This window comes from Mustela lutreola, chromosome 1, assembly GCF_030435805.1.
Source record: "Mustela lutreola isolate mMusLut2 chromosome 1, mMusLut2.pri, whole genome shotgun sequence".
Lineage (NCBI taxonomy): Eukaryota > Metazoa > Chordata > Mammalia > Carnivora > Mustelidae > Mustela > Mustela lutreola.
In genome coordinates this window covers 69,822,589-69,848,228 of record NC_081290.1, presented here as the reverse complement: position 1 = coordinate 69,848,228, position 25,640 = coordinate 69,822,589, and the positions used below count along the sequence as shown (strand labels likewise).

General features: G+C 38.4%; 1 protein-coding gene across 10 annotated transcripts in view; it reads right to left on the bottom strand.

Annotated features, from left to right (window-relative positions):
- The window catches only part of INPP4B (inositol polyphosphate-4-phosphatase type II B), an 834,661-nt gene that overhangs the window by 336,614 nt on the left and 472,407 nt on the right, over positions 1–25,640 (bottom strand). For 9 of the 10 annotated variants that reach the window (XM_059168095.1, XM_059168068.1, XM_059168015.1 and 6 more), the window contains 2 exons: positions 8,596–8,714; positions 6,455–6,571 (listed from right to left, as the gene is read on the bottom strand). In XM_059168095.1, the coding sequence (XP_059024078.1) occupies positions 6,455–6,571; positions 8,596–8,714 (236 nt within the window). Of the gene's footprint in view, positions 1–6,454; positions 6,572–8,595; positions 8,748–25,640 lie in introns of those variants that run through there. The other variant, XM_059168087.1, reaches the window with a different exon arrangement.

Genomic DNA, 25,640 nt, shown 5'->3' with positions numbered 1-25,640 from the left:
ACTGAAAACAGGAGTTTAAAGCTATATTTTTTAAAAATACAACCATGAAAAACTATAAAAAATACCTAAGTCTTAAAATGTATTATGACCATACAAAAATGATCTGAACACAAATATATGGCTAATAAAATTTAAATACCTATATAAATGGAATGATATGCCTACCATACTTACAGATCAACAGACTCAATATTGTTAAGATGTCCATTCCCTCCAAAGTAATCTACAGATTTAACACAATTCCATTCAAAATCCCAACAGTCGTTTTGAAGAAGTTGAAAAGCTATTCTCAAATTTATATGGAAAAACTAAGGCTCTCAGAGGCAAAACAAAAACAAAAACTTTGATAAAAAGAACAAAGCTGACAAAGATAGAGGACTTAAATTACCTGATTTCAGGACTTACTATAAAACTACAATAGTCATGTTACATCATGAAGCTAGACAAAATGATCAATGGAATAGAACAGATCATCGAGAAGTAGATCTACATCTATCAGTAGACAATTGAATTTCTAGTCAAAGTACCCACTAAATTTAGTGAGGAAAAAAGTATTTTTGACAAACAGTGTTGCAATAACTTGATATCAACATAGGGGAAAATGACTTTGACTCCTATCTCATTCATAAATGTAAAGGCTGGAACAATAAAACACTCTTGAGGAAAGACCCTGGAGAATAGTCTCATGTCCTAAGACATAATGATCTTTGGAGGCACAAAAAGCACTAATGAAAAGATTGATAAACTATACTCAGAATTTAAAGTCAAAATACATCATTAAGGAAATTATAAGACAAGCCAAAGAGAGGAGAGAGGACTTGTAACACATATATCCCCCCCCCTTTTTTTGGTAACACATATATTTATAAAAGCACTTACATCCACATATATGAAAAGTTCCTTTAAATTAACAATAAAAAAACTCATTTTTTAAAAAGGGAAAAGTCTTGAGCAGAAATGTCATTTGAAAAAAAAAAGAGGGGGGACGCCTGGGTGGCTCAGTTGGTTAAGCAGCTGCCTTCGGCTCAGGTCATGATCCCAGCATCCCGGGATCGAGTCCCGCATCGGGCTCCTTGCTCAGCGGGGAGCCTGCTTCTCCCTCTGCCTCTGCCTGTCATTCTGTCTGCCTGTGCTCGCTCTCTCTGCCCCCCCCTCTCTGATAAATAAATAAAATCTTTAAAAAAAAAAAAAGAAAAGAAAAAAAAAAGAGGGGTTCCTGGGTAGTTCAGTCAATTAAGAAAGCATCTGACTTTAGCTCAGGTCATGATCTCAGGGTCCTGGGATCAAGTCCTGCTTCTGGCTCCTTGCTCAGTGGGAAATCTACCTGTCCCTCTGCCCTTCCTTCTATCATTTTCTCTCTCTCTCTCAAATAAATAAGTAAAATCTTTAAAAAAAAAAAAAAAAAAAGATAGATGAATGGCCAATAAGCAGAGGAAAAGGTTCTTAACGGAGTTAGTCATCAGGAAAATGCAAATTAAGACCCAATACGATAACCACTTCATACCCACTAGAATGCTAAATGAAGATCGACATTATCATCATTGGTGAAGTTAACACAACTCTCACACAGAAGAGTAGAATAAAGTTATACAATAACTTTGAAGAACAGTTGGCAGGTCCTAGAAAAGTTAAACATGCATCTGCCCTATGACTTAACAATTTTAACTCCTCAGTATTTACCTCTCAAAATAAAAACAAATATCTACATGAATACTTGTACGGGAATGTTCATAGACACTTTGCTCATTGTTGTCAAAAGTAAAAGTAATTAAATGTAGAGAAACGTAAATAAGAGAATGAATAAACAAATTGTGGTATCACAACAACATAATACTATTCTGTAACAATTCCATTTAGCAACATATATGAACCCCCAAAATATATGTTTAATAGGCACAAGAGAACACATATTATATGATTTTATTCACTTAAATTTCAACAAGCAAAACCAATCCATGCTGGTATATATGGAAAAGTGGTTGCCTCAGAGTATGTCGAGTGGCTATTGACAAGAATGGGGCACAAAGGAACTTTCTGGAATGATGGAAATATTTTACATCTTACATTGGGTAGAGGTTATGTGGCCCCATGCAACTATCAAACTCAGTTTGAAGTTTAGATCTATCCATTTTGTTATATATAAATTAATCCTCAATAAAATATAAATTTGCTCTTTGTAAATACATACCATTCATCAACAGATAAAAAAGGAAGTGAAATTATTTGTGGAGGGCAGCAGTATTTTAGAATCCTCAACTACTTCTGTAAGGAATTGATAACTCCTCTTGCAAACTATGTTACAATGGAGACCAGAGCATTACAAAAGGCAAACTGAGCTAGCAAGCTGAGAGGACCATGCAGTATATATAACAGGAAAGGGCCAGGTGGTCAAAAGCAAAAGTTTAAGACATAAACTTAACCATTTTACAACAGGTAATAACAGCTATTCTTTCAAGAATACTAGCTGGCCACTGCATAAAACTTATTTAGACATTTACAATTAGTTATTCATGCTTAATCTAGGTACTTAGACATTTTGGATATATTTTTTTCCCCCACACTGGCATACTGACATTTTTTCCCTCAATGAATCAATTTTGAAGAGCCAACTGAAGAATGCTTTTAAAGCATCAGCTGAAGTCAAAATGCCATCGTGTGGAAGCGGAAATGAGGGTAACCCTAAGAACATATGTATCCTGCCAAAAAGGAAGGATCTTTGCCTTGGCCTACTGAAGTTTGCAGAATCTCTAATTTTTCATCTTTAAAATGGGCAAGGTAATACTTCCCTCAAAGAATTTTTTGGAGATTAGAGAAGACACCATGTATAACATATTAAACACAGCGCTTGGCATGTTCTTAGTGATCAATTTCTTTTTCTTACCAGCTGCTCTATATCTTCTACAAGGAGAAGACAGGCTTAAAGAATTTGTATCTCAATGAATATAATTAGACCTAATCTTCTAAGAAGTTAGTGTAGAAAATCAAACAGAGTCAAAGTATACTAAATGTAAATCATTTTCTTTTCCATAGAGAAACACAAAAAACTTAGCTAGACACTTCTGTGTAAAGAATTGTGCTATAGATTAGCTTCCTTGGACATATAACCCACACAGTATAATAAATTTACATCCAATCTTGATAAGATCATTTTTTTCTGAAAGGTACAAATGGAGTATTGCTAGTAACTAGCAGTAAAAAATATCCTAGGACATATATCCTCACCTGAGAAATGTTCCATATTTACTGTACACAGGACTCTGTCCTATAAACTAGACATCTAACAAGTTGGGGTTGGAACAAACATTTATTTCCTCTAAGATCTAAACAAATGCAGCAATGTGAACGTCTGCAAAATACATAGAAATTCAAATTTCTATCGCGAGCAAAGCCAATTTTGTGACCTAATTATATGTTAGCAGATTGATGGCTATCCTCAGTGTGGTGTTGAGTCTTGTTCAGTATCTTCCAAAACACAAGTTGCATGAGAAGGAAGGAAAAAAGACGAAATTTGATGTTCTTTTCCTATGTAAATTTCACCCTTTTCTGAGTTCTTTCTGAAAGTCCCAGCTTGATTCCATAGGGCTGATTGTGTCTATGTTGTTTCAGTTTCCAGGAAGTTTAAAACAGAGCAATTAACTTCAGTATACATCCAGAAGATATATACTGTTTGAACACTTCACTGTTTGAACTTGGGCTCTCCTATCCTAGCCATAGGCTTCAATTTCAAGTTAAAGTCCCTACCCAAACAGCTGGATGGGAGAGTTGCCCATTCTGAGAAAACAGTTTCCTCACAAAGAGGAAAATAGTAAAAAGGTCACTCTGATTTTAATAATGACCCTGTCATCCACCATAACCCACCTCCCCACCTGCCAAGCATTATCTATCCACCTGCCACAGTGTAAGACCTCCTGCGGTGAAGCAGGAGGATGAAGGATGTGGGAGGAGGAAACAACAATGCTTGTGAATGGACAGACGCTTCTCATTGGTTACAGTGATGAATTGCATATTTGCTGAAGTTACTCAGTGAGATAATCAATCTTAGGTCTAATGTTTAGAAGCATACAAGAACAACCAGTTACATAATGGCTGTATCAAGGGCATAGATGAAAGGTTATCATTTCTCTTTAAAAATATCTAATATTAATAGGCATTTTAATGGATATGAAATGGCAAAGTAACACATTTATTTGACTGATGAATTCCAAGTAATGATAAATTCAATAGGAACGGGCAAGCAACTTAGTCATCTGACTCAACTCATTAGTTTTTAGTCAGTAGAAAATCTCATTGTTCTGGGTCAGCCTAACATGATCAATGATTTGTTAGGATCAAATATTTAAACTACTTTTAAATACATGCAGAAAATTTATTAATTTTCTAAAACACATATGCATATTCTCATTTCTTAGGCCTTAAAAGTGATATGATCTGAAATTTTTTAGGTTGTTAAGTGCTCACAATTATAAACTGTACTTGAAGACCACTTCCTGCGTCCCCCCCTGCCCACCCCCAACCCAAAGAAAATCTTAAGAAGTCAGAGAACAAGGGCCAGGATAAAGACTGTATGTCCATGAGTACTATTAGCATATTAATAAACTGTATTTCTATTTACACTTCCATCACCGGGGCTAATTGTTAGTTATTTTGAGGAAGAGGTTATGCCTTAATTAACAGCTCTTAGTAAGTGAAAGCTGGTTGCATTTCTTAAGTATGTTCACATTTCACAGTCTTATATCATAGCAGGGATCCAGTTCATCCAATACTTTTATGTGATGACACCTCTGATCAAGGAAGGAAGTCTTTAAAAGGCCTTAAATAATTAGCTTCCAGAATAGAAGCCGACAAGAAGCATAATTAATGAGTAAGCTAATTATCTATCCATAAAGCATTAACATCCATGCACATTTTAAATGAGGGAGAGTAAAGGGAATAGAAATACCTTAGATATCTAATATTTCTCTCATGTTTCTAAGGACTTCACAAACTCAAGAGTTCAGGAGAAACATTCATTTCTGTAACATTCATTTCTGTAAGGTCTAGAGGTTCCTAGACCTCTGCCCTTGCCATAGTCTACCCCCAACTATGCCTTGGGACTGCTGGGGGGACTGAATCTGATTGTGTGCTTGGAGGAACAGAAAATCCCACAGCTCCCATCACCTAATCATTTCTCTGCTTACTAGTCCCCTGCACAGCTGCATCAACTCCTCCCACTACCTATTTGAACCATAACCTACATGAGGGCAGAGTTTAAAGTGACATTTTCCCCAGACAAGGTATGGGTGATTCTCTATGTCCAGCAGGACCGCTTAGTCTCAAAAGGAACTCTGGTGGAAACTAAAGGCCTCTTGGCCTTCAGAGTGTTCCCTGACATGTGTTTCCTATGGATTATCAACAGTGCCATGCTCTCCTGCCTTGAAACCGACAGAGCTTCACCAGGACTGGAAAAATTTAAAGGAGAGGGCCCCTTTTAAGCCATTCCCTTTTCAGCACCTACCCAAGAGCATTATCTTCTGTCCAGGAATTTGAAGAATGGCTTCTAGAGACAGTGTGGGGTCCTTGACTGTCTAACCAGGCAGTCTGATACAGATGGAAGAAAAGTCAGACACTGCAGGAAGACCAAAGAATTTAGGACGAAAGAGCACAGGGGCTTTACATGACCTCCCCACAAGGAGGCCAATTAAAACGTGTGCCTAGGGACACTTGGGTGGCTCAGTTGGTTGGACGACTGCCTTCGGCGCAGGTCATGATCCCGGAGTCCCGGGATCGAGTCCCGCATCGGGCTCCCAACTCCACGGGGAGTCTGCTTCTCTCTCTGACCTTCTCCTCGCTCATGTTCTCTCTCACTGTCTATCTCTCTCAAATAAATAAGTAAATAAATAAAAATCTTAAAAAACAAAACAAAACAAACAAACAAAAAAAACACATGTGCCTAGTGTTTCTCGTTAGCCCCTCTGTTTGCTTTGGTGCCAGGAACAACTTCAGGAAAATAGAGGGAGTGTCTCTCTACACAGTATTGTCCAGGAATAAACTGTCCAAATAGAGCACTTTGTCAACCTCCTGTTGTAGAATAATTACAGCATCCAGAAAGTTTTAAAACAGTATAAAAATTTCATCTCTTGTCCTTGCCTCATGCCTACACTATGACTCCCTCAACAACTCCTTAGACCAACAGCAGAAAGACATCAAGCCAGCCTTCCCGAGAAAGAGAAAAATCTCTTCTGAAAGCTTTTGGTCCTAACCAGTTGCCAATTTGGCACTAAACCCAATGAATTGGGCGTGGAAGGATGTGGGGTGGGGGGGATCCTGAGTAAAATATAAACATAAGACAAGCATAAACAAAGTATAAATGCCCTTTTTGAAAAATGCCAGTTATATCCAACCAAACCCAATAGTTTGGAAAAGCCTAACTCCTTCTCCCACTGCCCCCTGAAAAAGAAAGAAGTACAGTACTTACAGTGTCATGAGATTTATCCTTGACATCATAGACTGTTAGCTTTATTTTGGTCTCCTCATAGATGGGATACTCAGATGGGAATGTGACACCAGTCAAAAACAGTGGGTCTCTTGTTCCCTGCAACAGCACAAGCAGACAACTTTGATTCCATAAAGTAGCAACTGCAGTCGGCAGCATGCAGGGACACATGAGAACACAGCAAGTGTGTCTGAGTCTGTCTGTTTTTCTAGGAAATAGCCCTATTGGAAGAGAGATCTGAATCGCCAACTGATGCTCATGGGTGACAGCAAGGCCCAGAGCCCAAATTCTGATAGAGCTATCGATAGTAAATGGCACTGCATCAGTGTCCGTGCTGCTAACAGTCTGGAAAAACAATTTATTTTCATTATATGCAGAATCCTTCCTTCAGGTCAGTTGTCAGTCCATTTAGAATAGATTTAATGGATTTGACCTGAAATCCATGCAAATAAGCTAAGATATTGACTGATCAAATTAAAATGAAGCTATTTTCTCATAAACTACCATTTACTTCCTTTCTGTGATGATTCAGTTGAAAGCCATGCTCTGATAATGTCCATTTGTTTTTAGATGTTCAGCTGTGTTTTTTCTCAGACTGATCTGAAAACTAATGAAAGAAACTAAATATGATGGATTTGGGCCTATGAAATTACTAACATAGGATGCAGTGCCCTGGATATTTCCATGCCTCAGAATTAATTTTGAGAGAGCTGACATCCAACATTAAATTTTACATCTATATTGTCAAATATCATTGAGATGTTTGCTAGAATTTAGTAAACCAAGTGTCTTTGAGTTTCTGAAAGCCCGAGTTATTTATTTAGTCATTCATTCTTTCTCCTTTTACTCAACAAATACTTCTTGTTCAGCTCTGTGTTAGACACTTTGGAAAAAGACAGTCAATAAAACAGCCCAAAACAGCTATGTGTGTTCAAACATAAACAACTGAAATGTGTCAAAATCACTTCTTTTAAGTTTTGACAATATACATATATTTTAAGAATAATGAAACTGGAACGATATTTGAAATTTTTTTCATAGAAATGAACAATTTTACAATTTTAGTCAAGTTTTCGCGGTATGAATGAGAATATTTTTGTTAATTCAACTACAGCATTAGCTACAAATTATACCAGCATTGGAACCTAAAGTTTCCAAAGGGCATATTCAAGGCTACATGCAGGAACTGGGTCATTCCTATTAGAGAAATGAGTCGAGTTCAGTCTGAATCATTTATTCCCGCAGCCAGGCACAGGCTGGCACTGAGCAAACCCAGTCTGGGGCAAGCTACTTTGTTCCTTACAGAGAAACTTCTCGGTCAAAACAGACAGGGCTTACAAGTCTGAAAAAAAGCATGCAGAGCTAAGGAGCTTGAAGCACACTTTCTGTAGTTCCAGATGTTCCAGTATTTCTAATTCACTAAGTTCGTGAAATAAGTGTAATGAGAACAAAATAATCAAAAGGGAAACACTTCCTCTTTTGAATCTGATCCAATACAATAACACGTTTCCTCCCGACACATATTGAATGTTATATTAGTAACAATAAATGTAAATAGGAAATCTCTCATCTGATGAGTAATATTTACACCCTTCAGCTAGAAACATTCCAATTTCTCAAATTAATCATCTACCTTTCTTTGAAAAACATGGTACATTAAAAAGACACACACAAAGAGCAAATAATATAAAGTTTCCATCAGCAGACTGAAGAACACAGGAAAAAATGAAAAGTACAAGAACACTTAACTTCTCTGGGGGTACTTTATGACTCTTTTAGTCCTCCCAAATTAAGTATTCGTTACATTTAATTTTATATATATATTTTTTTTCTCCCCCCCTCTACTTGGTGATTTAAGGATCCAAAGTGAGATTATTTTTTTTTCTCCTTACTAAAGAAAAAGAAAGTCTATGAAAAAGGCAAGCTTTTCTCTCATCTGTTTATTCTGGTAAGTTACAATGCTTCATAACCTCAGGTATGCTTTCCTAAATAACAGAGGACAGGAACATAGCACAGCTGCAGGCCGGGGACTGACTAACTTCAGCTGTTTGCTCAAAGTCACAGAGAGGCTGAGAAGGCGACAGCGCAGCAAAGGAAGGCAGACTCACAGCCCGCTCACTCACCTCCACAATTTCCGTGCTCGAGTATCTTGTCAGACCCTGCTCCGCGGGGTGGATGACTGAGATCTGCACCAGTGTGTTCAGCTTCCGATCACGAACGGGGGCCACCAGATCCTTGCATGCTGGCAATGACAGAGCAGAGAGAGAGAAAAGAAACTAGCACCATGTCTCAGGGAAAACTTCTGTGCGGAGCTGGAAGTAAACTTAGCGACGGCGCTGAATGAAATCTCCTGGGACTCAGGCTGATTTTTTTTACAGAGGAAGTCCCTTGGAAGTACCTTACAGAAATAGGAAGTCACGTGCTGCAGAGCTGAGAGTTCATTTCCACTGACCACGGTTGCCGCTCCTGCTAGTCTGCACCGCCCTGGGATGCCAGGTCTGACGTTTGACTCCACACACAGCTCTGGGACTTGAGCGACTTTAATTAGTCATGAAACCTTGGGCTTTAATTCACACTCCCAGACAAAGTAAGCTGAGTTGCGCTACATCCAGGAAACTTTATGCTGTTCCTTATTGACACTGGTGGGAATAGTTCAAATGTACCAGTGCACCCTGTCTTGGCTCTAGCAATCTACTGGATATGATCAAACGCAGCAACAGAAAACTGGGGAGAGCCCCTACCCCACCAAAGCTGCACATAAGCCGCAGGCAAGCGGCAGAGGAGGCAGAGGAGGGGTTAGAAACGCCCTCGGTCTGGGATTCTAGCCAAGTCTGGGAGGGAGAAATGTGGAATCAGGATGGGTTAATTCTTGCCCAGGAGCCACAAATGTAGGAACTTTCCTTTGAGACACCAGGCTCATATTACAGAAGCTCAGCACCATACCATATTTCCTTGAATATTTTCTCCTCCCACAATCATTCCCACAATTCAGGGGGGAAATCCAAAAATGTATTCCTTTTCAGCATGTCCAGTGTCCCTTCTCCCCTGACTTTGAAATAGTAGTTTTACTACCTGCAGCTGGATGGCTAAGTCTGCTATAAAGTGTCCTCATCAGAGGGGGTTCGAGTTATGCCCAGCTGGTGTCTTAAGGCAGGCTGGAGGAGACTGGGCTCTTCTGTCTGGGTCCCTGGGTGAGAAGGAGCTGCGCTCTATTCCATCCTTAGCCTACACTTCTGACTGCTGCAGGAAGGGACAGAAGGACAGTGCATTTAAGCTATATTCTGTCGCTGCAGCAGTTTACAGAACCTTCATCAGAGTAACCATCAAAGAACAGTACAAGTCTAAATCTAACTTTTTTTTTTCCCCTTCCGGAGATATATTGATGTTGAAACCTCCCATCAGTATTTCCTAAAACTGGGAAAGAGTTTTAGGACAGAGGTACTAGGCTTAAATCCAAAACTTGAAAGCAAAGGAAATTTTAAATGTAATTATCACCTTCAGTGGCTTACAGATCATCTCATTTATAGAAGCAAAATGGGATAGAGGAAAAAGCAGGAGTTTTGGGGGGGTGCCTGGGTGGCTCAGTGGGTTAAGCCTCTGCCTGCTGTTCTACCTACTTGTGATTTCTCTCTCTGTGTCAAATACATAGATAAAATTAAAAAAAAAAAAAAAAGCAGGAGTTTGGGGATCAAACGGGTCTGTTTTTTGGCTAGTTCTAACAGCTAGGCAATGCTGGGCAAATTTCTTACCTTCTTAACACTTCTTCCCAGACTTTGAGATCCTTTTAGTCCTGTATAGTATTTTGTCATGATTTTTCCTTATTTAACCCATGTCTATTTAAATGCCTCTGGCAATACAGGAGAGCTTAGGAAAGCATATGTGGAAAAAGTAACAGCTACAGTTTTGCCCCTCCCTATTTTTTTTTTTTTTGAAGCATTTTGCTAATTATCTTTTGATTTCTCAAAACAGAACTTTGAGTTACTCTCTCAGTTTTACATATTAAGAACAAGAGGCTTAAAAACAGTAGGGGCTCACATTTCCATTATTAAAACCCTGGTGGTTTGTTTACATCATTCCCCATTAGCTCCATTTCTTTTCTAGCATACTGAGTTCCTCTCCTCCCCCATGGCCTCTCTCTTCTGAAGACTCACTGCCATGATTCTCTCTTGTCTGACCCAAGAGATCTACAGTTTTAGGAAATACTGATGGGAGGTTTCAACATCAATATATCTCCGGAAGGGGAAATAAAAAAGTTAGATTTAGACTTGTACTGTTCTTTGATGGTTACTCTGATCATCTCCTCTACTTGCCTTGTGAATGTGTTTAGCTTCATCACTCATTCGCTTGGTTATCTGTTCAGAGCTTTCTCTCCACTTACAGATATTGACTCTATCTGTTCCTGGATTTTAAAGCTAGAGTTTATTTGCTTCAAACACATGCATCTTGCCCTCTTCCTTGGTTGTAACCTCATTTCTACCTGATGAGCTTATGACACCTTTGCTCAAAATAAGTTACTCCTTTTCAGATTTCTTATCAGGCTTGACTGTGGGCTGTGGTTGTTTCCCAGAAGTGAGCAGCTGTTCTCCATTTTATCAGTGAAACTCTCAGACTCACTCCTAATAAAAACAGAAAATCTTCATTAAACTGAAATGTTCTGTCCAACCCAATTTACAGATATCCCAATACAGAAGAAGTAAAAAGAGCAATAATGGCACTTTGTAATTCTCTATTTTCTATATCTAAAAACGGGCACAGAAAACAAAAACAGAACTCACACCTTAGGAAGCCCATACCTCTTTTCTTCCCAACAGCCCAGAGGATTTTCTGTTCCCTCATGCCTATGCAGTAAGATATCATGGAAAGACCCTGAGATCATTCAGAATTCCTGAGCTGTATTCCCACATTCCTTGTTTTTTAGTTATGTGATGTTATGTGACAAGCTCTTAGACACTCAATTTCTTCATCTGTTTACCTGTCTCTCAGGGTGGAGTTGAAAAAGATTTTAGACCCTTTTTATTAATAGACTTTTCTATGAAAAATAAAGTTTACCAGTATCCTTCTACTAATATTTACCAATGTTAATATCATTTACCAATATTTAGTGTTTTATTATTTTGTAAAATGTTTTTTATTGACTCAGTCATATTCAGATAACTCTGTAAACACGGTCACCAGGTCCAAGATTTCTTGCTAAATACCAAACTAGTGCATGAGTCATTGCATTTCATATAGTGAGACCCATACACACCATGGATCTATACATACTGAAACTGTCCCACTGGAGGGTGATAAATGATGAGTGATTGGATTGCTTCATGGAGCTATTACTCATTTGATCACCATAAAGTCTAACCTGCATAAGAAATATTTGGTAGCCAATAAAGAAGCCTGGAAACTACATTTCTCAGTCTTCCAACCATACTTGCCACTGCCCATTACCCAAACAAAACTCTCCTCTACATAAATGGCATTTCTCAACTCAGAAGACTAAAGGCACACTTTGGGTTTTGCTTCTCTTCTTCTGTTTTATTCATTTAAAAATTTCTTGAACTAAATGGGTACTTAATAAATGCCTCTCTGACCTCATTCATGCATCTATCTATCTACTATCTCTAGATATAGATCTATATCTGTATCTATATATATACATATATAGATATATTTAATGTTTATTACTGCCTTTTTACTGGTTTTGTTTTGGACTGAGCTATTTTAAAATATTCCCAAAGTCCAAAAGAGTTTACATATGCAAGATGCTGATAGGTTAGGGTTCAAATGTGCTTGTATCCACTAAATAGTCTGTTTTATTTTTTACTGAAAAGGAAAAAAAAAGGAGCAATATGGAAGTAATGAGTATTTTTTTTTTTAAAGCTATAATTTGAAGATTTATTTAAGAAAAATAAAACAGCTCTGAGCTACTGGTTTTTTTGTTTGTTTTTGGTTTTGTCTTTTCTGTTAACTTTTCTACGGTAACTAGCAACATGAGGGTTTACTTTCTACTGCCAGTGCTTTGAATGAGATGCCCACCGGCATCCCCAGCTCAGATTCATACAGGAGCCAGACAGCTCTCACTCCACAGAAGGGAATCCTTGGTATAAGTGCAAGGATAAAAATAAATGAAGCTTCAGTATCTCGGGGGAGGCCCAGACACTGAGCAAACTGGAAAGCCTACACTGTATTAACAGAGGGGAATTCTATTCAGATTCATTGCCCGAATAAATGAAAACCCACTGCGGCTTGATTTGAGGATTGGTCCAGGGCTTGAAATCCCAGTCATCACGGTGTAGGCTAAAGCCATAAGAACCACACAATGTACCTCTGTGACTAGATTTGGCCTAAGGACCAGAATTTTCTACCCTCTGCTCTAGATGCTTCAAGCAACTACTTGGAGTCTTAGGAAGATAGCACAGACCATCTTTTGCTTTTGTAGTTCTCATGCACGACGGTGCAGAATCTAAGGGACAAGGTCTGCACAGTTCTTGTTAAGTTAAATATTGTCTCTATCCAGAAATGCTGTTTTCATAAAATTCCAGCTTCCTTTTCATTTGGCCATCATTTCTAAATCATGTCAAGTCTCTTGAATCCACCCCGTCTTGCCAGCCTTCTAGCCCACTTTGGCTGGAAGCCTCGAACTGTCTCTAGACTCTGCTGCCAGAGAGTTCAGTCCCAGCAATAACCATCAGAAGCAGAACACAACTGTTCATTCAGGTGCCTTTGAATTCAGCAGCATTGGCCAAATCCTAACGTTCTAGGACCTTCAATGGATATGGAGTGTGAGAATAAGCAAAGAGGCCTGCCACAGGCTTCCACAAGAGCGGGGACAGGAGCCAGTGGGGCCCTATGAATTCACAGTTGACTCCAAGCACCTCTCTCTTTCTCTTAAGAGCTCTTTCTTCTTTGAAGTCAGGTCATTTTTCTTGCCTCACTCCCTTTCATTTCTCTTCTTGTCATTCAGTATCAGTGGCATCTTACAAAGTGTATCCTCTTTCCTCCAGAACAAAGCAATGGCCACAAGCAAAGGAGACAGGGGGTGGGGGTGGGGCAGGGGACTTTGACAAAGATTTTCACATCTCTATTTTCTGTTTTTACATCAGCAAAAAGAAAGTTAAGCTTAGAGGAGAAACCACACAGTATAGCATAAAGAACATAGAGGAATGGCTTTTTTACTTAAGATAATACTATATTTGAAAGCTGGATCCAGCCTAAGGGATTATGTGACTTTGGATAAATTATCTCTTTGAGTCTCTATATGTTAGTCTTTAGAATGGATGCAAAAGGACATATTTCATAGATTTGTTATAAAGATTATGTGAAGCAATGCTAGGCACAGCGATGTTGTTAACATTAATATGAATATAGTTATGTCTTGACACAAAAATGGATTTTACTATCCAATATTCTTATGGTAGTTAAATGTTTAAGACAGTCCAGGTTGGTCCTAATTTTGTGTAACTTTCTGGTTTTTCAGTAAAAGCATTTTATTAAATTCATTACTGTGATTTTGGGGGGGCGGTATTTGCTTGTTTTTATATAGGTAAATAAAAATGTTTTAAAATCTTTTGTGGGATTATTTGTTAATTTCAGATCATAGGTATCATTAATATGTTGCCTTCTGTGAAATTCGTAGTGTACACTTACACTTGTTAATTTTACCTCTGACTAGGCTCTTCCAATGAAGAAGTCAAAAACAACAGAAGCTTTATTTTCTGTCTGCCAGGCAGATGAGCTACATGTAAATTTTTGTCAACTCACCCTATGAGCAGGGGTTTAACTGGGAGGTTAGTGTACCTTTATACTGAGAGCAGTGGCTCACAGGGAGGATTATCTTAACACCTGAGATGTCCCAACCAGTTATGGAAAGAATTGCTCCTCTGCTCTGTGTACTTCTTTCATCAAAGAGGAAGACTGCAGGGGACCCTGGGTGGCTCAGTGGATTAAGCCTCTGCCTTCAGCTCAGGTCATGGTCTCAGGGTTCTGGGATCGGGCCCCACATTGGGTTCTCTGATCAGGGGCAAGCCTGCTTCCTTCTCTCTCTGCCTGCCTCTCTGCCAACTTGTGATCTTTCTCTATCAAAATAAATAAATAAATTTAAGAAAAAGAAAAAAAAAGGGAAGATTGTAAACGCTAGTAAGCTATCTTTCTCTTGCAATTAAAAATAAACGTTATAAGGGCACCTGGGTGACTCAGTTGGTTAAGCGACTGCCTTCAGCTCAGGTCATGATCCCAGGGTCCTGGGATCGAGTCCCACATCAAGCTCTCAGGTCCATGGGGAGTGTGCTTCTCCCTCTGACCTCCCCTCTCATGCTCTCTCACTCTGTCTTTCTCTCAAATAAATAAAATAAAATAAAAATAAATGTTATAGCTAGAATGCAATATAGCCTGATAGAAGCATACCTTCTCCTTTGATGAAATTTTATCTCTCATCTCTCCATAGTGAAAATGGAAGGGATATATCCATGCCCTTCAAGAGCCAAAAAGTCCAGGGCATTGAAGATGAGGGATCTTAAATAGAAAAGCAGCTTTATATGGGGAGTGCTGTGAAATGTATAAGCCTGATGGTTCACAGACCTGTATCCCTGGGGCAAATAATACATTATATGTAAATAAAAGAAAAGAAAAACAGCCTTATACAAATAGGGCTTTAGGGAAATAACCATCTGGCTTCTAGGCTCCTTCAACAGCACCATTCTTACTTATCTTACTATGGCTGAGAGAATTAGCCACTTCCCCAAGGCTGTGGGAAATGCTCTGGGAGCCTAGAATGCAGTTTTTTAAATTTACTTCTCGAATTCTTTTTGTTTGGTCAGGTTTCTTATAAATGTCACATATATATCTTTCTCCTTGTACTCCAGAAAATTAGATGCCACTAATCAACTGATAAGCCAATTTGGGTTATGTTTCCAGTCCAATAAATTACTGTACTCCATTATATGGTTTCACAGTTACCATCCTATACCAGTGATTAAATCGAGATTACGCAAATTTATAGCATACATTAAAAAATGTAACACTTAAAAAGCCGAACAGCCCTTTTCTAATTGCTTTCCACTATAAAACGTATAATATGCTTTCCTGGTTTTGTCTCTTATTCCTCTCTGATCTTTATTCTTCCTTTCTCTCCAGAATTTTAAGACAACCACTTTTGAAGTCTAGGCTTCCAACCTCTACAGTTCAGATCCCCTGAGTAGATTCAGAAGACAGTACTGCTTCGTTCCCAGGGCACTGCAATCCATGACAATTCAGTTGTGTGTGGTAAAATGGCAGAAAGCAGAGTGTATCTGCTTCATATTAATATCCACAAAATGAGATTTTACTAAGTATTTGGGAATACTCTATTCACTTTTAAATATTTTCTGAAGGCTGCTTCTTAGAAAAATGTGGCTTGATATCATACTGACTGATTTATGGCCATTAATGTATACATTCTATGCACATTCAGTATTCTCTATAGAATCTTTAAGAATCTTTAATTCATTGAGTCTAGCATTACATCTTGCCATGCCTGTTCATTTTAGCATATTTTCAGCTAATCAAGGCTACTTTCTGTATTTTTTCTCATTTGGCATTTTCCCTTTGTGTTCTCTTTTCTGCCATCTCAAATTTGCTCTCCAACATATGTTTCTCTCATCACTGTGAAAGAGGAGGTCATTGAAGACATCACTGTATATTTACAAAATGTGGGGCTATTAGGGTCAGGAATACATCTCTTTTAACCCACAGCTTTTTCTTCAATTAAGCAACTGTTTGTAAGTCCTTATAGAGAAAAAAAAAAAGTGTTATTTCCCCCTTAACTGTTGTGTGGAAGATTTTAATTAACACATACTTTCCTCAAGAATATGTAAACCATGCATAACTGTCAACATAAGAAAATTTGTTGGAAAAATTTTAAAAATATGTAAGAGTTGGCATAAAAATATTAGAATGTTTAGAATTCTTTCTCTTCTCCTTTTTTGGTTTTATTTTGTCTTTTAAGATAATGAGTTAAAAAAAAAAAAAAAAAAGGTCCCAAATTCAGTATCAGGGCCTGACTTTTCAAGGAGGATAAGTACTGCCCCATAACATGAACCAACAGTATTAATTTTAGGTTTTTAGAAGGTCAAGGGGAAATAAGCAATTCAGTGTTTGAGGTTGAAGATATAAATCCAAGGGGTGCCTGGGTGGCTCAGTCAGTTAACTGTCTTAATTAACTGAGTTAGTAACTGAGTTAACTGACTTAACTCAGTCAGTTATGTGTCTGCCTGCGGCTCAGGTCATGATCTCAAGGTCCTGGGATCAAGCCCAGCTGTGGGCTCCCTGCTCAGTGGGGAGTCTACTTCTCCCTCCTTCAGCTCCCCTTTGCTCTCTCAAATAAATAAATAAAAATCTTAAAAAAACAAAAAACAAGAAATCAATGCACACATACACACACAGGGAAAAAAAAAAGCCATCCTCATGCAAGAATGTTTTAGACATACTGAAATAGTGCTATATTTTGGGCTCCTATATTACAACGATAAAATGCTAATATCAAACAAATTTTAAGGTTGTTCTCATTTAAGATAATACATGAAGCATGCAAAGAAGATGGGAGCTGGGGGGCAGGAAACAAAATGTACTGTATACTTACTCTCTGTCAGGTAGCAATGGGCTTAAACTTTGGTTGTGATAGCACATGTCCAGAACAATAGTGTGCCTGCTGCTGCCTCATTATTCCACTAAATTCCATCTCTTTCTCTCTTTTTTTCACTAGTCAGATTTGTGGATCACAACACGTGGCTCAAAGATGAAGACTATATTTATTAATTTGCTTTTTACTAATAACAGAGTATTCAGCAGTATCTAATAATTTTTCCCAATAACATCATTCTGTTCTGTCTGGTCCTCTGCATATTCAATGGTGATTTAGTTTTGTAGAAAGGATTTTAAGACTCTCAATACTCTGATAATAGAACCCAAATAAAACATGAGGAAAGGATGAGACTAATGCCTTAGGGAGGAAGCAGATGACAGAATTATTGAGGAACATAGGCAATAATTTGCAAGAGGGAATTTAAAAGATTTTGTTAGAGAAACATTGCTTTGGAATTCTTGCTACACTGAGACTTGAGTATTACTGCTCCTAAATTTCATTATAACTGGTTGAGTTATAAATTAAGCTGATTTCCTTCATGTAAAAAGCTAGATTCACATTGTATGGAAAAAAAAGTCCTGATATAATTTTTTTTCTTTTCCCCATAACAGAATAATATACAAATATGTCACCATATCTTGCGCATATCTCTGTGTGTTAAATAAAAACATGTTGGCCTTTTAGATGAAAAAAAAAATGGCTGAGAAGATGAAATTCACTTCCTTAGTGTGGAACATGACACATATGAAAATAAACTACCCACTCAGTACCGGTTCTGAATTTAAGTATCATTGAGGAATCTAGAGAGAGAGAAAAAAAGAACCTCTTCCTGGAACAATGGTGCTCTCGGGAAATGCTCTTTGATTGTCTGTGCCCTGGAGCACTGAAGAAGCCAGCTGTACAGAAGAAAGCATATTTGCATATAAAAAGAACAAATTTTGTTCACATCACTGTTGTCAGTACCAGAAGACTCCCATTCTCCAGCTTGTCCCCAGCTCCCTCAGCTTCTTTTATGTCAATCCTCAGAAAATACTATTTTGTCTTGTTTTTTGTGACTATTACCTTGGTAACTGAGACTCCATCCTCAGACAGTTGAATTAAAAACAAGTCTAGGGGCACCGGGGTGGCTCAGTGAGTTAAAGCCTTTGCCTTCAGCTCAGGTCATGATCCCAGGGTCCTGGGATCAAGCCCCACATCGAGCTGTCTGCTTGGCAGGGAGCCTGCTTCCTCCTCTCTCTCTGCCTGCCTTTCTACCTACTTGTGATCTCTGTCTGTCAAATAAATAAATAAAATCTTTAAAACAAAACAAAACAAAAAAAACCAAGTCTGTGCCCATGTCTCTTCAAGTTTTGATATCCAGCCCATCTGCTGAAGGCCACACACTGGTCTGGCCTCATCACCTCACAATGGATATAGACTTAGCTCTTTGTGCGCAAACTCCAGACTCATGTTCCACTTCAGAAACAAGTGCTTGCCGATTTCTGCTGCTCTTTTCAGCAGGAACATATGTGCAGCTTAAGAAAGGAGGAAAATGTTGTTTCAAGAATGGAAGCAGGTCCCTCCGAAAACTAAAAGAAATATTGTAAGTCAGTTAATGGAAATCTCTGGTGTTAAAACTAGGATAGTGGAAGTAAGAGGAAACAATCCAGAGAACAACAGCAAGCCTTCTACCTGCCCAGAGGCCAAGAGGGCAACATTTTCCCAAGACTACTAGTTTGACATGGGAACCGACGGGATTCCTATCAGGGTAAGAGGGGGGCCCATCAGTGGGTCCAGAAGGGCATGTGGGTTAGTGAGTAGCAGCTTCCTGCTTCTCTGTTTTATCTCCAAACCAAGAGATGAGGCCAGTAGGGCTATTGGAGACACTTACAGGAGGGGTGGCAGTAAAGTCAGAGCCTGAATCACCAAAGATGGATGGCAAAGAGAAGTGCACTCAGAGTTGTTGAACTCTAAGGGCACAGAATGATTGATGTCTAGGAGTTATTTGGAAGGCTGAGGACAAATAAAGGAAATAGGGGTCTGGAATGTTGCCTTCAGGGGTTGATGGTCTCCTAAAAGAATCCATTTGTTTGGGCAGGAAGTAGCAAGCAATCTGGAAAGCAGTTGTTCAATCTGGACATCTTTACACACAACACATTGACTCATGGTCTGGCTTTCACCAAACCCTGAATTGAGGCAATTTTTAGACATGCCTTCCCAAACCAAAATATTTTAGAAAAGTTGCATTGTATATATTACACTTAAGCGTTTACATTTTAGGAGGTGTTGCTTAAATTAAGATAATTAAAAAAATTTTTTTCAGGAATATTACTTTTTATAAATGTGCTGCACTTAATATCTATATGTGGAATTCATAGTTTTTTTGCTGTCCCTTGAACTGCTGTCCCTCTAACGCCAAATATTTTATAAGCAGTTTGAAAGCATTACATCAAAGCTTTACATAAATAGAAAATAAGAGGGGAGAAGGAAGAATGGGAGAAATAGATGGTCCTGAGGGGATAGTTAGCCTCTTGTTTTACTTGTCTCCAACTAGAACATCATTTGGGGCAGGAGAGTATTGAAGAGCTTGAAGAATATAGCACCCCATCTTTCTTGAATCTCTTGAGTCAATCATATGTGTGATTTTCCTGTGGACAAGAGAACAATCAGGCTTTCAGGGTGTCAGTTCTCCTATCATAAGACGGTTGGCTCACAGGAAGTAAAACAAGGTTTTGGTACAGAAAAGCTAAAGCTAGAAATGACTAGTGATCCAGGAGACATAGAGCATGAGAAAGAAGACAAGCGAGTGTGTAGGTGAGAAAGCGAATGTGGAAAAGACTAAGGGCAGGAAGGATCTAATTATTTAGAACAAAATCCACAAGTTCAACACTACGTGGAAAACTGTGTAGGTTAAAAAATTTGAAAAGTAGAAGACAGTGGTTCTAGGAGAATCAGAGTTTGAAGGAAACAAAGAAGATACTTCTTAGAAAAATTGTGATCTCCAAGGTGAGCAGTTCAAATATAAGGCGCACCAGAGCTCCTGCTAGCGGACTGAAGAGGGCTTCAGAGCCTTAGCTATCCAGGACACTTCAGAACAAAGCAGAAGTAGTTTACATGATTCAAATTAAAGAACCACCTTCCCACTCTGCCAGGATATGTGATACACTAGGTAAGGTAAGAATATGAGATACCCTTTGTTTGAAGGTCTCCTTGATAGTTCTTACTTGTTTTATGTAGTAAGGTTCCCAGTCATAGATCCCAGTCCCAACTGGGTGACTGCATTTGTGATGGAGTCTCAATATTCTCATCTGGAAATGGGGATGGTAATTAGAGTTCTCCTCACGGAGAATTTGTGAAGATCTGATTCAACATGTGAAAAAAAAAAAAAAAAAAGGACTGAATTTCTAACAACGTACTAACATTTCTCACTTTCACATATATTTGCTCAAACACCCTGTGAAATAAGAATTATAATCCACAACTTACACATAAAGAATCGGAGTTTGGGACAGGATAAGGGATTAACCCAAGACAATAATTAGAATAATACCTCTCAGTGATCACTTATACATCTAGCACCATTTTTAGTGCTTTAAGTACACTATCTCAGATTAATCCCCAACCCCTGCCCACAATAAAAATGAATTTTTTAGAGTCACACAGGCAGCCAGTAGCAGAAATAGGATTCAGATGCTCTCAGGATGACCGTGACCCCATGCTATTGGATTGTCTTCTCTCAGGGTTATGTAGTATAGGCTTAAAAGTAAGCTCAAATCTCTGGACCCAGAGAATTTCTACTATTTTGGTTGTCTGTTATGCTTCTAGCTATTTGTTTTTGTATGCTTTTAAGAACATCTTTATAAGAAGATTACTTGCTTCATGATGCTGTCATAACCCCAGAATCTTGAAGCGACTCTGTGAAGAATTTTAGGCATAAAATTCTACACAGATAAGCAATTGCCAGCTACCTACATAGTCTAGTTACAGAATGCCCTTGTTTGGCTCGACCTATGACTGATTCTTTCTAGAAGATTTCCAAGGGCAGTAAGGCTCTATCTCTCCTAATAACTTGTTAATAACAAAATACCAATGATTAAATAGTTGTATTTATTGGGACTTTTTAAATGAGTTACTTTTTACAAATAATTGTGTTAGCAATAATTACAAAAACATTTCAAGGGCATATCTAAATATATACACTTATTTTATGAAGAAATATGAGAAGAAAAAAGCAATGGCATTCATGCATGCATTCAGTTCATGGATATTTATTGAACATCTAAATGTACCCAGCATGATTCTAGGTGACAGTTTCACAGCAGTGAACAAGAAAAGAAGTTCCCTATTTAATGGAGCTTATACTCTAGTGGGACATGAAGTTTAAAATAATAATTTAGTGAGAATTTTAAATAGGGTGTTTAAAATTGAGTGTTGGGAGGGAGGGTTGATCAGGAAAAGCTTCTCTGATGAGGTCATGCTTGAGCCGTGACCTAAAACATACCAAGGAGCCAGCTCAGAGAGGACAACTGTGAAAACCCAAATTTTTGGCTTGTTTGAGAAGCAAAAAGACGACCAAGGTCGATGAAGAATGAGCTAGAAGGTTAGCGTAAGTATGGTGAGAATGGCCTGCTTCTCAAGATCTTTATAAAATGTGATAGGATATTTCAATGTTATTCTAAGTGAAATGGAAGCCATTGGAGGATTTTATCTAGGGATGTGAACAAATCACACTGATAGTTTGAAAAGATTACCAGGGCTCTTCTGCCGGGTGGGGACCATGCAAGGCAAGAGCAGATGACAGCTTCCCATAAGGACTCTCCTAACTGGCCCCCGTGAGAGCTGATACCTGCTCAGAACTGAACAACAGCAGTGGCAAAGAAAGGAGTTGGTCAAACTCAGAAAATATTTTCAACATACAAATTATAGGACTTGGTGATGGATTTAATGTGAGATTAGGGGAAAATAAGATTCAAGAAAGGGTTATAGTTTGGGGACTGGCATAACTAAATGGATAGTGATGTTCTTTATGCAGATGGGCATCATGGAGGAACAACATTTTGGGAGGGACGGGAATTAGAATCAAGAGATCAGCTTTTAGATGAACAAGTGGAGATAGCTACCAGCCCATTGAAAATGGGAGTTGGGAGCTCCATGGAAAAGTGAAGGTAAGAGTTACAAATTTTGGAAACAAAATAAATGTTGCTTAAAGCCACTGACTGTGAAATTCTTAGAGTGAGAGGGTATTTAAGTTTTGTGTGGCATTACAGCTGATATTCTGAATTTGGACAGGTTTTGACCTGGCAATATCTTTTTCTTAAACGGACTTCTGAGACCTTACCACTATAGATAACAGCCAAGAACAATCTTTTGTCCTTGGTAAAGTAGGGGTAATAGGAGACTAAGTGGTAGAACACTTGAAAAGCTTGAACACTTGAAAACATAATGCAGCTTTCTCATGCCTGGTATAAGACCATAGGCAGGTCACTTAACTCTGAGAATCAGTTTCTTCCATTGTGAAATGGGCATAGTACCACTTTTGCCAATTGCAATAGGTCAAAGCTCAAGTAAGAATCATTTGGGAAAAGACGGTTTTGTACATTAGAAATGTGAAGGGACTTTTCTTTAATCCTGCATTCCACTCTACTAGGTCTCTTCTCTTCCCCATGGCACGGTTCCCAGGCGGCCGAGGATACATTTGGATACCATCTGCTCCACAAGAAGGCTGACTGATAAATTTCAGTCACACAGACAGCAGCATCAGGGGATCTTGCTGCCTCACAACCTCTGTGGATTTCAACTTTATGCAAAGCAAAACCACCTAATGAACAAAGCCCCTAGGTAGTCCTGATTCCCCAATTACCCATAAATAGCAACAGATGCTGCAGAGGTAGACCTGTTCCAGTGACCAGCGGATCTCAGTAATTAGACAATGGAAGGATGAAAGTAATTAGGTAAATCACACAAAAAGAGTAATAAACTAGATCGGGCAAGTTGATCATGGATAAAAGACACAAATAAAGGTGGATAGTGAGCATTTTAAAAACCCATATAATTTAACAAATAATTCGCGAAACGTATGTGAAGAATCAGTTTTGGTCTGGGAAGGCAGACCTGGTCAAAGACCTCCTTTAATCGAAAAATCCTATGTTATATAACTCAGAAAGAAATGTGATGAGAATAAACATACTTTATCACCACATAACTTTAATTAAGTGATATGGTTGCAGCAAACGGGAAGTGGGAAGAGAAGTTCGATTTCTCATATACTTCTCCTTTATTAACGATGTCACAGATCTCAACTTCCTGAAGAGTGCCAAACTAGAATCCAGACCTGTGTCAACAAGAACAGGCTGTGCTCTGACCGCAGCACACATTCAATCCTGAGACTCTAGAAACCACTACCCACACAACAGACCTGTTAGGAGGCTCTAATTGGTTCATTTTCTCTTCTTCCAGTTAAATCTCTAATTATTTCAGCAGTACAAAAACATAATGCAGGTCGTAGATAGCCTTTAATGTCTTCTCTTTCCCATTTCTGCACTTTTAATACTCAACCACAAAGAACATGGCCTTTGGAGTTAAAATCTATATTCTCTACCTCCTAACCTTATACCCTTGGGCAAGCAACTGAATTTATCTGTGAAACATGAATAGTGAGAAGCAACTAAAGGGTCAGTTGTAGAAACAGAGATAAAAAAATGACCTAATAACTGGCACTTAGAAGAAGTTCAATAAATGATGGCAATTATTATTCCCCAAAATATAGTGTTAAGACCTCCTGCTCAAGGAAGTCCTCATTGAATACTCACCCAAGGTTATATTCCAAATAATAAAGCTTAACCAGTCATTAAGTATATGTCAGATACCAGTTTAAGTGCTTTATATACATTAACTTGTTTAATTATAACAAAATCTTAGAAGGTAGATACTGATACCCTTTCCATTTTATAGATAAGAAGACAAAGATTCAGAGACACTGTGTAATTTTTCTAAGGTCAAGTAGCCAGGTGGTAACAAAGACAGGATGCAAATGTTTGCAGTTGGCTTCACACTCCCATCTCTTACCTGGTGAATATATTGCCTCCCCACTCAGACTGTAGACTGAACTCTGAGCTTGAAATGCAAATCCACTTCTATTTGTTGTCTATTATTTTTGTTGTGCTGTTGGTATGTGGTTGTTCTGAAAATGTCTCCTCAAATATATTGCAAGTTAACCGATGCTGTCAAAATTGAGGTAGCTTAAAGAAAGGGAAGAGTCTTCTGTTTTCAAACTCTGAACAGGTAGGCAGTTGTCAGGGGCACAGCATGGCAGCAGAGTTTACTGAGTCTAGCTCAGCATGGCTAAGCCTTTTTTGAATCTCATCTAGCATAACCCCAAAGTCAGTAAGACTCAATTGTTCCTGATACCCAAATACAATTTGCTAGCAATAGACAATGTTTAAAGGGTTGTGTTCATTTAGAATTTTAAATCCAGTTTCTAATAATGTGCAATGATTATAAAATATTGCAACAGAATTCCTAGAGTCTTAATTTATTTTTGTTGTGGGATTATAAGTAATAAAGAGGGATACATAAGTGAGCATTAAATGCATCACCTTGGAAAATGAGCTCTAGGTTTTTGTTTCATGAAATTTGCTACTTCCTTTGCCTGAATTGTCTCTTGTTTTCCTTCTATACCAACTGAAATCCTGCTTATCCTTCCAGATATGGTTCAAATGCCACTTCTTCTGAGTTGTTCTGATGCCACAGTTATATTTAATTACTGTTTACTCAGTATTTCTATAGTTGTCAGGGTATACCTTTTGCCCTTATCATAATCTGTGTACCATTGTAGTTGTCATCACCTCCTAGAAAGTCTTGGGAAGCAGGAATCATTAAGAAAGGGATATATCCTGGTGTTTAAAAGCAGGAGCTTCAGAATCAGAACACAACTTAGATCATTTCTTCCTTCCTTCCTTCCTTCCTTCCTTCCATCCTTCCTTTTAGAGACTTTTAGAGAAAGAAAGAGAAAGGATGTGAATGGGGAGAGGTGAGGCAGAGGGAGAGAGAATCTCCAGCAGCTTCCATGCCCAGCTTGGAGACTGACTCAGGGCTCAATCTCCTCACCCAGAAATCATGACCTGAGTAGAAATCAATGGTTGGACACTTAACTGACTGTGTCACCCAGGTACCCCCTCAAACTTGGATCCTGACTTTGTCACTCAACTTTCATAAGATCTTTGGAAAGTTGACCACTGGGGATTTTAGATTTTTTTAGCTCACAAATGAACATAATATGGGAGGGAATGCTCTGTATTCAGATTCCTGGGTTCAAATCTTGGGCTCATTACTTGACCAGTTCATGCCTGTTTCCTTTCCTATAAAACAAAAGTGACTGATAATAGAACAATTATCTCATAATTAAATTGTGAAACTTAAAGTAATCAATTTATGTAAATTACTGAGGACAATGTATGGTAAACAAACACTTGATAAATGTTAGTTATGTTTAGTGTTATCACCTTGTGGAGTTGTGGTGAGGAAAACAGGGCATTCTGTTTGTAAAGAGGTAACCACCATTTCATAATACCATAAGTATCA